This window comes from Ammospiza caudacuta, chromosome Z (assembly GCF_027887145.1).
Source record: "Ammospiza caudacuta isolate bAmmCau1 chromosome Z, bAmmCau1.pri, whole genome shotgun sequence".
Classification (NCBI taxonomy): Eukaryota; Metazoa; Chordata; class Aves; order Passeriformes; family Passerellidae; genus Ammospiza; species Ammospiza caudacuta.
The window spans coordinates 69,668,717-69,682,561 of record NC_080632.1 but is presented as its reverse complement, the minus strand read 5'-3'; the positions used below and the strand labels follow the sequence as shown (position 1 = coordinate 69,682,561).

Sequence of the window (13,845 nt, the reverse complement as noted above, 5' to 3'; positions counted from 1 at the left end):
AATGTGATTTAAATATAATTCAGATAATACAGCATAACTTTGGCATTTACAATTGTCCTTGGCCTGCCCACTGCCCTCCTTCTGATGCCTACAGATATTCTTTGAGATGTGGGTTGGAAGGAAAGTCTAGCTCTGTCCCCATGGATCAGGTTGCTGTCAGTGGTTGTGCTTATGACTTTGCTAATGGACCATTCTGTGCAATGCCACTGGATAAAAATACAAAAATAACTCAAATATTCATTCCCAAATAAAAACTAGCCCCTTTTCATACTACAAGAGCAAGGCCATACGAAAATGAAGTTGTGTAAATGTTGGTCTTGCTGTGTCTGCCTTTTAACAGAGCCTCTCTGAACACTTTCAAGGCTGAAAGGAGGATTTGAAATTAGTTCCTGCTGCTGAACAGTGCCACAAACTCTCTTTGCAGGTGTATCTGAATTAGAAGAGCTGTGTCATCAACATGGAATATGTGATTGTTAAAGGGAATGTAATCTGTAATAACTAAAAAATATCCAGAGGTGCTTATAGCAGAGACCAGGAACCAGGGAAGATTTCAAGCAGGGGAAGATCACCAGTGTAAGTGTATTGAGGAGGCCGAACACCTACAGAAGAGAATAGTTTACACTTTTATATCCTAATTAAAAGATTTAATTTGATCTGCTCCTTACTTCCAAGGACGTACTTGAATCTTTATGGAAGGTTTCTTTCAGGCTTTAATATTAGTCTTCATCTCTGCAAATTAAACAGAAATTGCATTTGATTAATAGTATGCATCTATTGTACTAGTTGTTACATCTTGGGACAATAGTTGTCCTGCTCAAATCTGCCCAATTATCAACAGATCTCTGCTCATTTCCTCATTAAGTTAGGATGTCCAGTAATAACAGCCTGTGCAGGAGTTTCTTAGCTTAAGATGGATGACACCACTGAAATACTGCACCAAAACATCCAGCTCTTCTCACTTCAGGTTTGTGTCTATTCAAATCAGACTACAGAAATCCTGCAGTGGTCAGAGAAGGCTCCCTGTACACAAAGTATATACTCCTTGCTTTATAACAGAGGAGAGAGACACACTGTTGTTACTTTGGTTGCCTCTGATTTGTGTTTTCCTCCAGCACTGAGAGACTCTATCTTTAATGTACTCCATGTGCAAATAATGTCAGCTTTACTCAAAGCATACTACATTTGGGTTTTGTATTTCACGTGCAACTACCTAGCTTTCCAAAGCAGTACGATCAGCACTGTGCAGTAGTTTTCAGTTAGGTTCAGGTGTTTCTGTTCCACTCCTCTTTAGAAGATAGTCAGCTACTGATTATTATGAAGAATGGGAAGATTGAAAACATAAAACAGGAAAATTTCTAGCTGGGAAGCTCAAGAAATGGACAGGCTGAGCATATTTTTCCCATTGTGAATCTAAACTTTTGAGAGTGCTTTAGTATTTCTCCCTCCTTCAACAAGTGATAACGGTACAAACCAAAGCTTTATTGATATAGATCCACAGAGATTGTTTCATTTCCCTTCCCCCTTTCTTTTGGGACTGTCAGGTTTCAGGCTATAGGTGAGCAGCAGAACCCATTGCCAGGCTCTGACATAGGTGTTTACACAGGCACGAGGAGAAACCATGAACCTAGCCAGCTTATGCTTCCAGGCAGCCACATAATTAGAACAAATGCGGTTTTAAAACAAATTCTTAAAATACCTAAAAATTTAGTCGAAATGGAGATTCAAAGGTTAAAGGTGATTTCTTTAAAAAAAAAAGCCTTTCTGGGGTCTTTTTTATGCCCACTGAGTACTGCTGAGGGCTCTGGCTCTTCAATGGGTTTCTAACAACAATTGTATTAATACCACATAGAAATGGGGGTGAGAAGTACACATTGCAAAGGGAAGGGAAAATCCCTTTGTGTCAGAAATAAATAAGGCAGCTTTGGCTAATGTGAATGGTTTTATTCTGCAGGGAATAGCATAGAGGGCTGTGTAAGACAGCAGATCTGATAAAGGCAATTTCTTCACTCCTGACCATCATGATTACAGCTAACCTGAGTCTCTCTGTGTGATCTCACCTAATCCTGCAACAAAGGAGCCTTTCATCCTAAAATCATTATATCACACTCAGCACACAGCCATTCAGGGAAGAGATGTTCAATCCTTTTCAAGGTTCTGCTTTACCCCTTGGCACAAGAGGGAGATTTAGTGACTTAGGAATCAATATCCTATTTTCAGCCTTCTCATTTGTCACTGCCTAGAGCACTTCTGAAAAGAAGACTTCCAATGCTGAATCCTTCTCATCACCTCAAATCATAATACCCAAAAGTTTTGTCCCTTCTGCACATCTGAATAGAGAGACAGAAATTTGGACATTGTGTAATTAGCAGGAGACTGAAAACTGAAGCTAGACAAATAATTGGAAACCAGATGCAAATTTTGTACAACTGCCAAATCTGAGGGCAAAGGAAATGTCTTCATTTTGAAAATGTTACATCATGGACATTATGGCAAGATTTCTTTCTGGGAGCTATAATCTCTTAAACACTGAGAGCTTGGGCTAAGCAAAGGAGTAACTTTAAAAAGACTCTTTAGAGTGAATTTACATGTATTTTTATATGCAAGTTAGTTTTAGTTATCTACTTACGCTTTATGAGTAAATGTTTCTTCAAAAAATTCAAGGAGCAAGCCAGACAAAATAAAATGTATCACAGCCAAACATGAGAAAAAGCAGAGAGCTCTGTAAGACCAACTTATTTCAGTTCTCACAGCTGATGGATGAAAAGCAATTCTGAGCAGTTTTTATCTGCTTCGTCAAACCTTTATAACCCATAAGATAACATACAAAGAACCCCAGTATGAAATCTATATCCAGATTTTCATGAAAGTAAACAAGTAAAATGGAGGAAATAAGGTCATTTTTTCCATTGATTTTAAGGAAAAGCCCTTGCAGCAATGCTATAGACAATAAAGAACATTTTAAAACTAGATAAAGTTTTGATCAAACAAAGTGGAGAAGTAACAAACGACTTGCAGTGACTAAGTCTCACAGAGGGACTACAAGAGAAAAGGACTTATGGCAGCCAGCACATGAAACCTCCCTGCATAAGTGACAAGGACATTCACACCCTGATCTGATTGATCTCCTGAAACACCATGTGCTGCCACAGGTGTTGGAAAGCAAGAGAGAAAAAGTGACAAGCTAAAGGTACACGTGATGCTGTTTATGGAAAAACATAGAACGCCTTGGCAACTATGACCAGTGCTCCAGACTGGGACCCAGGAAAGACAGGCTCTAGTTTGCTATTGCAAAATAATTTGATTATATTATTGCAACTCAGGTTTCTACCTCCTTAATGGGAGAAATAGTTCTTACCTCACTTTAAAATGCATCATATGAACTGATAGGAACCGAGCATTAAGTGTAGGGATTTTGTATGCAGTTAAAGGCACAACCTGAAACCTGATGTAGCCCAAATACGGAGTTAAACATTTCTAACTATGGACACAAAAATTATACATTAAAATCTTCCTATTATGAGAAATCAAGTCTGTTAACATATCATTATTTCCACAATATCTCAAATTCCTTTTTATTCCAAACACCGTGATAGATGTTTTTAAACAAGGTAACAAGGTAGCAGAATTAACACAATAATGAATGATAAATATCAGATGATCCAAAGTAACTGATGATCATTGCCTGATTGAAAGCTACATGAAGACACATTGTTGAGAGTATTTATCAAGTATGTTAGATACATATTTTAATACAGAAAATAATAAAAGGACTGAGGCTTTGGCAGCCTGTATTTATCTAGGTGAATTGCTCACAAGGAATTCTGGCAGATGGTTGAACTGCCCTGTGGAATAGTTTAAAAGTCTTTCTTGAATTCCAGTGTTAACTCTTTGAATATCCACCAAAACTTATTTTGTTAGAGTGTTAGATCTACAGTTCTAGATGTGATTTGCAATTCAGATGGCCAAATATGTAAGTATTTTATGGTGCACATTCTTGTAATAGTATTCATTAAAATCCTTCAGTTCAGAGCCACAGAACTGGTCTTCCTGGCACTATTCCAAGCACAGCTGAAATGAATTACACCACTTCCAATGAAAGGAATAACATAGAAAGAACTAAACCCTTTAAAAACTAAAGTACTTCTGCTATATGTGAATGCATAGCTGAGGTGTATGAATTATTAGCTTAGGTACAGTGGATAGGCACATAGGATAAGCATTCAGGTTGTGAGTGAAAATAAAGTAAAGCAGAAATAGAAAAGTTTTCTAATACATATCACAAAACATCATCAGAGAAACAATAATGTGATAAAGCCACTCTGACAGATTTCCCAGTGATGTAAATCCAATAGAAAAAGCCTTCAAACATTAAACCTGCAAAGGAAAATCTTTTCAGATACTGCATTTTTTTTCTTGGTTGTATTATTGTCCAAATATATATGTCTGTGTGTCAATAGATAGATAGATAGATAGATAGATAGATAGACAGACAGACAGACAGATAGATAGATAGATAGATAGATAGATAGATAGATAGATAGATAGGAATAATATATATTATATATATATTATATATATAAAATTTGTCTTAGTTTCAGGCAGGACAAAGTTAATTTTCCATACTATCTGGGAAGGGGGCATGGCCAGACCCTTATATTATTGGATACCACCTCACATCACTTTTGAGGGGCAAGCAAAGGGACTTGTTATCGCCTTCCACAGGCAAGAGAAAGGGTGGAGGGCAAAGCAGTCCAGTATTGTTTTATTTTCCATGTAATAATTTCAACCTTTAGTTATTAACATCGTAGCTGTTACTGTTTTATTATCTCATTGCTGCTTCCAGTAAATTGTTCATATCTCAGCCTGGGATTTTCACATTTTTGTGCCTCTAATTTTCAACTCCATCCCTGGAGGGGAAAGGGGGAGGGGAAAGAGCAGGGGAAGGAAGGAAAGCAAGTGGTTTAGGTATCTGGCTTAGGTAAATCTCAGTGAGGTCAGAGAATTGGGGAGTACTATTCCTAGACCAGGACACAATTATATGTTAAAACTCCATAAAACATTTGAGAATGTGGGATTCCATGTTACATCCTCTGGCTACATATCAAAAAGGCTCGAGAGGTTTACATTAACCATATCTGTCTATGGCCTGAAAGCCACATCATTTTTTTCTAGAAGGTGAGAATTATAAATATTTGGTATTATGATAGATATGCATTAATACAACAATGTTATCTGGGCAACATCTAGAAAAATTTAGAATCCTACTGAATTGTTTGTCTGACAGCTTTTCTAATGTTTTTAGGTTTAGTCCACTATAAAATAATTACTCATAAAAGAGGCAGTGTTGCAGTTCAGAAATGCTGCACCAGTTCCATGGAACTAGTCAGTTTACACAATTCAAGTTTTGGCCTTTATGGGCATGCAAGGGATTACAGAAATGCATGGAAATAGAAACATGGATATATAGAGAGATATAGAGATAGATGTATACAAATAGCTCTTTGGATAAGGAGAACTATAAAAATGTCTGAACGTGTTTGCATTCAAAGACTTTTGTTTCCCTGATCTCATCAGACCAGCTAGCACTGATCCCAGACCAGCCTCTGAGAAGCATTATCTTCATGGTTTATGTGGTTATATCTCTGGCTTTTGGTTTGTCTTTTACTTTTTTCCTCTCTTTAGAAGACACACAAACCATTACAAAACAATTACATCTCTGCCTACATTTTGGGTACCCCAGGTTTCACCCAGGGCAGTCAGTTTGCCTTTACAACTTTGCTGTTCCCATCCCCTTAGGTATGTAAGTACTATCCTAGCTCACATCTCATACCAGAGGTTTCAACTATTATAATTTTTTTATTGCTGTTTAATATGTAAAAACACAACTGTTCAAAACACAACAGACAAAAAACATAATTTGCAGTATTTCAGAAAATATTTCCTCCCTACATTGTTTTGAGTTGGTATAAGTGTTTGCTTGTATGGTGCCTTTGCTCTTCAAATGTAAGGAACTGACTGCAAGTGAGAGCCAAACCCCAGTCATTCCATATTTGTGTTTTGATTCCTAAAGTTCACTGTATTTGCCAGATCTGGATTTTCCAGCAGCAATGCAAGTGGAAAGAGTTGCTTGATATTGAAGTATCCATAGAAACTGCAGGTTTTATGTATTATATAGGACTTTTTGTCCAGCCTCTTCCATTACTCAAGAATGAAGGAACAGCCAATTCCTTAAATATATACACTCGGTTATAATAAATTTTCCCAAAACAAAGTGACATAAAAGATCCAATGTTGAGCTTTATAAAACTGCATGATAAATCAATTTACTGTCCCCACATGATGCTGCACAGAGATAAAGTATTCATACTACTTACCAAATCTCTGCCCTAAGAGTTAGTAGGCATGCAGCTTACCAATTTGTACCAGTGTTTTAATTAATATTCAGTAAGTAAAGAGCCAAACTTTGCACTTCAGCAGCATGGTAGTAATCGTGTACTCATGATCTGGAAATGTTTACATCTTTATCTCAATTGTGAGGTAGAAATTCGTATAATATAAAATCTTTTTCAAGTCAAAATTGTGCACTTTTGCACCAAGTTTCAATCCAGCCAAAATTAAAGCCTATGTCCTTTAGGAAGGGAGTCTGCCATCAGCAGCCCAGGGCTGAGACAAGCTATGCTACAGCTGGAGCTTTGGGAAGCACCAACAGGTGATGGAAGCTTGCTGAAGTCCATCTCCTCACGTAACATACCCACACCCATGACAGCAAACTCTCTAACCTTGAAAGCGAGCTCAAAAGACATGACATAATGAATACCCCTCAGCAGCACTAATTTTGATGTAACTAGTGAATCTTAAGAGTCTCATTACTTCAACTGATGCAAAATAAATTAACAAAAACAACAAAACCCACTCTTTCTCAAATTCATGTGGAAAAGAATAAACAAACAAACAAACAGGTGTGATTATCCTGGTTCCCCAAGGGAGCCAGTACTTGTTTTCCTGATGTCACAGGGAAATGTGCTCATTTCAGTTATTTAAAATAGATCCAATTCCTCTTCATCACTATGTTTTCCAGCCTGGAAAGATTGGTTCTTTCTTCTCTTCCTTTTGTTTTTTGTTTTTTCTAATTGTGAGAAGGTTGATCTGAAATAAACCATTTTTCCTACCAGGGGAATATCTTGATGATTCCCAAGAATGCCAGTTGTGTGACACATCCTGTCAGAAATGCATTGGACCTGAGCCAGACAACTGCATCAGCTGCCCACTCACAAGGTAATTGTCTCCCATCACCAGTGCAGTACAAAGATCTCACATTATCATCTGGAGAAGGGGCTGTGTTCTTTTTAGCAGAGAATAAGGAAGCAAGAAGTGTCTAGGGCAAAAAAATCCACAGGACTTGAGAAAAAAATTTTTATGTGAACAAAATAGCTGGCTGCACAAGCAATTAATGTTTAGCAGCATCATTCCCACAGATAAAGAAAAAATTCTTTTCTATATGTAAAATAGACTTTCTTTCATCTTCATCCTTTTTAAACCATAATTCTTGGAATCACAACTGGTAATTTTAATGACAAAACTTAGGGTATCTGTAGCTCTACACAGCTATGAGGACTGGCTCAAGGCATGAGCAGGGATGCTGAGGCTAATTCTGGGAGACATTCATAGCACCTAAAAATCATTCCCTAGCTGAGGTGTTGTGGGCTAGGCCAATACTTCTAACCTGACATGAGGATTGAAGACAACAAGAAGGAAGTTTTCCACAGGGCTTCACAAATCAGAGCTTTATGTTTAGGTCACGTCACTCCTATTCCAGAAGACCACTGGTTTTATACACGTCCTGTGCACAGCTCTGTTCTCACACAAATAACTCTGGTTCTGTTGCATTGGATTGTTTTGTAGCCAGCTGGTGTTTCCACTGGTATGAAAACAGGATCAGATCATCTAAGGCAAGGAAAGAAAATCCCTAAGCAATTCTGCAGTTTGCCCTGAAAATATCTATTATATGACTATGCCAATGAAAGACAAACCAGGAGCAATGGAGTCCAAACAAATTTGTAAGTGAGGAAGCATTATCAAATTCTGTGACATCAAAAATGAGACCAGAGGAAATCTGGACAGAAATTTGGACTGTGTAGTGGATTTCTCCTATTCACAATGGCATTTAAATTAGATTGCCTGTTGCAACTTATTTTGTGAGCCTCACATGCAGGTATTTACAAAGCAAAGAGGTGTTTGCAGTAATGAGGTCTCAGAGACCTTTCGGAAGGATGTTGTTCTAACCACTATGATAAATTCTCTAAAAATTCTGAATTTTGGTATTTAAGGTTTCAAAAAATTTTATAAGACCCTTCTGTACATTATGAAAGCTGCTAGAAAAAGTCATATTAAATGGAACAGTCTATTGTGAAAGAAATAATATTACAGAGAAACCTTGCCAGAGGCAAGAGCTCCTTATGAAAATTCAGGATAGATGTCAATTTATTTTAATAAATAAAATTTCTGTCAGATTGTTTGATACATGAAAATGCTGCTACCTGGGTTTGTCTTGCTATTTTTGATTTTTTGAAAGAAAAAATAAGAAACTGTTGGTTTTTACCCAGACAAACTGATTATCACAAAATTTCTTGTCCATCTGTTTATAGTTTGAGCCAGGGTTAGTGACAAGATCTGACCAGGTGTTTCCCATTAGGGGAAACATAACAAAGAGGAAGAAAATGTAGTTTACCACTGTGAGAGCTGCTTTTGAGGATGGCTATCATTAGAGCTAGCACATGTAGTTGAACTAATATTTGCATGCCATATAAGCATAGTGCAGCTACCTCCAGCACCTCTGTCACATTTCTTCTTTTCTTTCAGAATAAATCTGAAAATGATCATAGCAAATGAAATTTATGGAGATGTATTGCAGATATTCTCTAATGCCATTGACTGACTCCAAGAAAACATGCCCTATCTTAATAGAATGGAAAGCCTTTTGCTGTCTAGGTGCAATCAAAGTCCTGTACTAATGGCCTAAATGGCACTCAACCTCTCTAGAAACTGAGTCCCAGGGCCTCAGACAGCAAAGTGGTGAAAGCAGTTACGTGTAGAGGATTACAGCATTTCCTTTCCTATTTTCTTAGGAGGAACAACACTTGAAACAGTTGAAATCTAGCCAACTTGTTTTCTGTTCTTTCAGTAGTCTTTGAATGATGCACGAATTGATGCATTTCTATTTTCTCCCAAGCAGATTAAAACATTAGACATTAAGAAAATGTGAAAAATGGACCATAAATTTTCATCATAAAGAAGGATTCTTTAGCAAATATTTAATTATTCAGCAAAAGGAAATAATTTAGCAGCCAGACTCCTACATACTTATGGATAGATGTATGTCCTGATTCCAGCCAGGATGGAGTTAATTTTTGCAGTAGACAGGAGCATGGCTAGGGCTGGAGGTTTTTCCATGCTACCTGACCTAATTTCCAGGGGAGGGAGAAGGGGTCCCTTTACAGCCCGGAGCTTTTGTCAGGGGCTCCACGACACAGAGGGAGTGCAGGCACGGGAATCATCCCACTGCAGTGCACCCCACTGTTGATATTCTTGCTGCCAGTCTTCATTTGCATTTTTCACTGCTGTTTCCAGTAAATTGTTCTTATCTCAGCCCATGTTCTTCACCTTTCATGCCTCCTGTTCTCCTCTCCATCCCACCTCGGGGGACAGGGATGGGAGAGTGAGGAAGAAGCATGTGGCTTGGAGTGTTTCGGTGGGAGCACTAAATCCCATTGCTAAATCAATTTCCCATTGGGAAATCTCATTGCTAAACCACAGCAGCCTTGTTTGGCATCCAGTGTGGGGCATGAAGGGTTGATGTAACAACAGACCTGAGCATTTGTCTAATCTGTGGAACCTGACCCTGTCTGTGCCTCCATATGTGCTCGAGATGCTCCTCGCTGTGTTCTGTTTTGGAGCAGGGAGGAGGATCAGGATTGCTCTCTTGCTGTTCTGTGTGATAGCAGCCTATGACATAACAACATCAGGGGAAGTGAGGGTTATCTGGGATGTGCATCCAAAGCTCCTCTTCTACCCTTATCTCAGGGAATCTTCTACCTTTATCTACTTTTGGGAACTCATGAATAGTCATACCCAGCCTGTGGGAGAAAAGGACAGGATTATTTTCCCCGTGTTTTCACCTCCTTTTTCTCCATCAGAATTTTTTATTTCCTTTGGATATTAAAGAATGCATGTTCATATTTCTGCATCTGGTATGTCTCCTTGGTGTGGTCTACACCATGTTTAGGGTCAAGAAAGCAATTTCTGGGAAGGTCATTCAAAGATTTGCCCTGCATGTGGGTAGATTTGAGTGGCATAGAATATGGGACAAAATGGCACTGTTTGGGGGAAAATTCTCTCTTACAATGGTTTGGAAGTTCATCCTCGAACAACTACAGGACCCTAATAAACTGAGAGAATATTTGCAAGAAAAATGCTGGAGCAACTCCATAGATGAGCAACTTATTGCAGTGTGCTAGACCCTGGCTACTCTTTACTGGACACAGGTCAACATCAGACAGTGCCCTCAGGGAAAGGAGGAGGAAATCAGACCAACCAGCACCACGGCCACTCAAATTCCAGCTGAAACAGGGGAACAACGCACACAGGTAGCAGCTGCCCCTATACTACACAAAAGTAGAAATCCAAGACCAATTCAGTTTGTTTTGTGATGAATGAAGAGGAATCAGGAAATCCTTGTGGAAAGATTGTCCAAGACTGGTTTGGAAGTCTCAAGAAAGTTAGAGAGTCCCATGCCCCACCAATACAGAGCAGAGCCTCTGCTACCCGGAGTAGGTGTCCCACTGTGTGGAAGAGACAGTACACACAACAAAAAACTCCTGTGTTTTTTCCTGTGTGACTACAGAGAAGACATGAGGAAGTGGGATGGAAAACCCCCTTCTGCCCTGGCCACATAGGTACCTGAGCTGAGAGGAAGAGCAACCATCACAGGAAATTCTTCAAGGATCAATGCCACGCCAGTTCCCACTGGACAAGCACTCAGACAAGAGCAAGAGAGATGATGTTACTTCCAATCCTCTTGAAGTTCTCCAGTGGATATTTACAAGAAGCAAGCAATGAGTACCATGACCAGGCCTGGAGGGCCCTGTCTCCAGCCAGGGGGAGGAAAAGGACAATCAGACCTATTGGACTGTGTGGATCCCATGACCTGGCATAGAGTGTAAGGTTGTAGCTGGCACTAGTGCACAGTGTACCCTGATGCCATCAAGATATTGAGGGGCAGAATCCGTCTCTATTTCTGGGGGGACAGGGGGATCCCAACACATGACCGTTCTGGAAACTGAAGTGAAACTGAAGTGACTGGGAACAAATGGCAAACACACCCCACTGTGACTGGCCCATGAACCCTAATTCCTGATGTAGCAACCAGCTGACAGCACACCAGCCCTCCTGTCCTGGAAGGTCTAGGATGGGCAGAACCCACAGTCTTGGGCTAGATGAATTTCACAGACATATTGGAGGGACAGCTGTTGACGATGGAAATTATGCCTGTGCTCCTGTGTGTATACATATATATAGTGTGTGTGTGTATATATATATATATATATATATATACGTACATATATCTGTTTGTGTGTGTGTGTGTATAACTGGAAGGTGTCAGATGGGCAAGACACAGATGATACAGAGATGAATCATGTCCTGGTTCCAGCCAGGATGGAGTTAATTTCTGCAGTAGTCAGAGGAGGCAGGGTCAGGACTTGGGAAGATTTTCTAAACTGCTGCACTGTTAGTTCCAGTGGTGGGGGAAGGGGTCCCTTTCCAGTGGAAATTTCTTGGAACCCCCTTTCCAGGGGTCCCTTTCCAGGGCAGGTATTGTCAGGGGTTCCCTGCAGTATAGTTGTGAGCACTGGCATGAGAATTTCTCACCTGTTGTGAGCTTTATAGTAATTTATACTGTTCCTGTTTCTGTTCATCATCTTATTTCTCTGCTGTTTCCAGTAAATTGGTCTTATCTCAGCCTCAGCCGGTGATCTTTACCTTTAGTCCATCCAATTCTCCTCTCCATCCCCAGCAGAGGAGGGGAACAGGCAGCTGAGCATGGTTTGGAGTGTTTCAGTGGGAAAACTAAATTGTTAAATACCATTCCTAAGTCACAACAACATGTAAGACTAAAAACACAGTTCCTGAAGGCCAATATTCAGACAGATATTTGACTTCATGTACAAGGTCATAGTACTCAAGCCATAGCACTTTTTAAAGGTTTAAAAATCTTAAAACAGACGGGTTATTCCTTCACAAAGACCAAGTATTTCTTCCCTTTTAGAAGACACATGGGACCACTGTCAGAGACTGTGACCATAAGGACATCTAGGTAAAGGACCAAAAAGTGGTCTTTGAAGTCTAAGATTCATGTTTAAAACATTTTCATATAGTAAATGCTATGAATAAAATCAGGAAGACAAAATCTTGAAGTTCAAGGATTTGTAAATAGAGTGAGAGAAGAATTTATTGAGTTTCTTTTTAGTTTCCTTTAGATTTAAAGAACAAACAGTGGCTAGATTGGTAATTATGCCTCTGTCTTCTTTAAAAGAGTCTTTGATGACGGGGGCTGTGTTGTGCAGTGCCCCAGGGGAAAGTTTGAATTCAAGCAGCACTGTCACCTGTGCCATCACACCTGCCTGGACTGCGCTGGCAGTGAGCCTAACAAATGCACCGCTTGTGGAACAGGTAAGTGAGATTTCATTTTGCCAGCTTTTCCCCTCCCTTGGCCTCTAAATTCTCTTTTCCCTCAGCACTCAAGGGCCAGTTGTTAGATCCAATAAAATGAGTAGTGCTTTTACTACCAATCTGTATCACAATCTTCTTGTGACTCGGAACGGGATTGGAGCTTAATTTTTTTTTTTTTTGAAGTGCAAGAAAACACAACTATGTATTGTCCTTTCAACTTAATGCATTTCCCTTGGTGTGTTTTCAATAGGAGCTCTGTTAACAGAAACTGAAACAAAAAAAAAAAAAAAAAAGGAATAAAAACCTACATAGCTTGCTTCTGGAAAAGAAAGCTTCATACATGCTTCCCCCACCCACTGCACAGGATGTGCTACACTGAAATGGAGCCAGTTTGCTCAAGCAGGCAGGGAGCCAGGCTGCTTTCCTAAGCATCCCTCTGGGAGAGGCTAAAAAATAAGTGTGGTGGGTTCCACTGGATGTTGCTGTGTCCCTAGAGCTGAACAAACAGGGTTTGCAAAGAGAAGCTTATCACCAATACACATTTTTATAGACCTTAGGTTGAGAGGAATGCTAATGTAGCTAATTTTGTGGAAATTCCAAAAAGCCACTCTTCTCCTTTTGAAATTCTGTTTTAAAAATTATTTCCTGTTGTCTCTCTAATGCCTGATCAGCAAAAACCTGAGGCCATTACCTCCAAGTAATGGAGGTAATGTGCAACTAGTAATGTGCAACTAGTCTGAACTGTCCTTGGAAATGAGTATTTAAGATGTAATTTATAATAGAGAGTAATTTTTTATGAGCTGTGTTCTGAGGGTTCACAATGGATTCACAGCCTTTTCATTTCAGTTACTACTTCATTTCAGTCCTAATCAACCATGGCATGGACTTCATTTAGTAATAAGTGTCTAAACTACAAGTAAACGCTCATATGGCTGCCTTAATTAGTCGTACTGATGATGAGACTGACTATCTTACTTTGGGAAATCTGGCTCAGTAGATGAAGTTTTCAAACGGAACTTCAGGTCTAATGTGAGACCAAGTTTTCATAATTGTTCCCCAAGTCTCTCCCTTATGGAGGACAGCAAGATATATTTCTGTTTTTCTGTAAATCAGGAAAGA

The 13,845-nt window shown here is 39.3% G+C and overlaps 1 protein-coding gene across 1 annotated transcript in view; it reads left to right on the top strand.

The window, feature by feature from the left end:
- Positions 1 to 13,845, top strand: part of PCSK5 (proprotein convertase subtilisin/kexin type 5) — a 226,691-nt gene that overhangs the window by 176,828 nt on the left and 36,018 nt on the right. The window contains exons 21-22 of the mRNA XM_058824331.1: positions 7,173 to 7,275; positions 12,590 to 12,726. Coding sequence (XP_058680314.1) covers positions 7,173 to 7,275; positions 12,590 to 12,726 — 240 coding nt within the window. The remainder of the gene's footprint in view (positions 1 to 7,172; positions 7,276 to 12,589; positions 12,727 to 13,845) is intronic.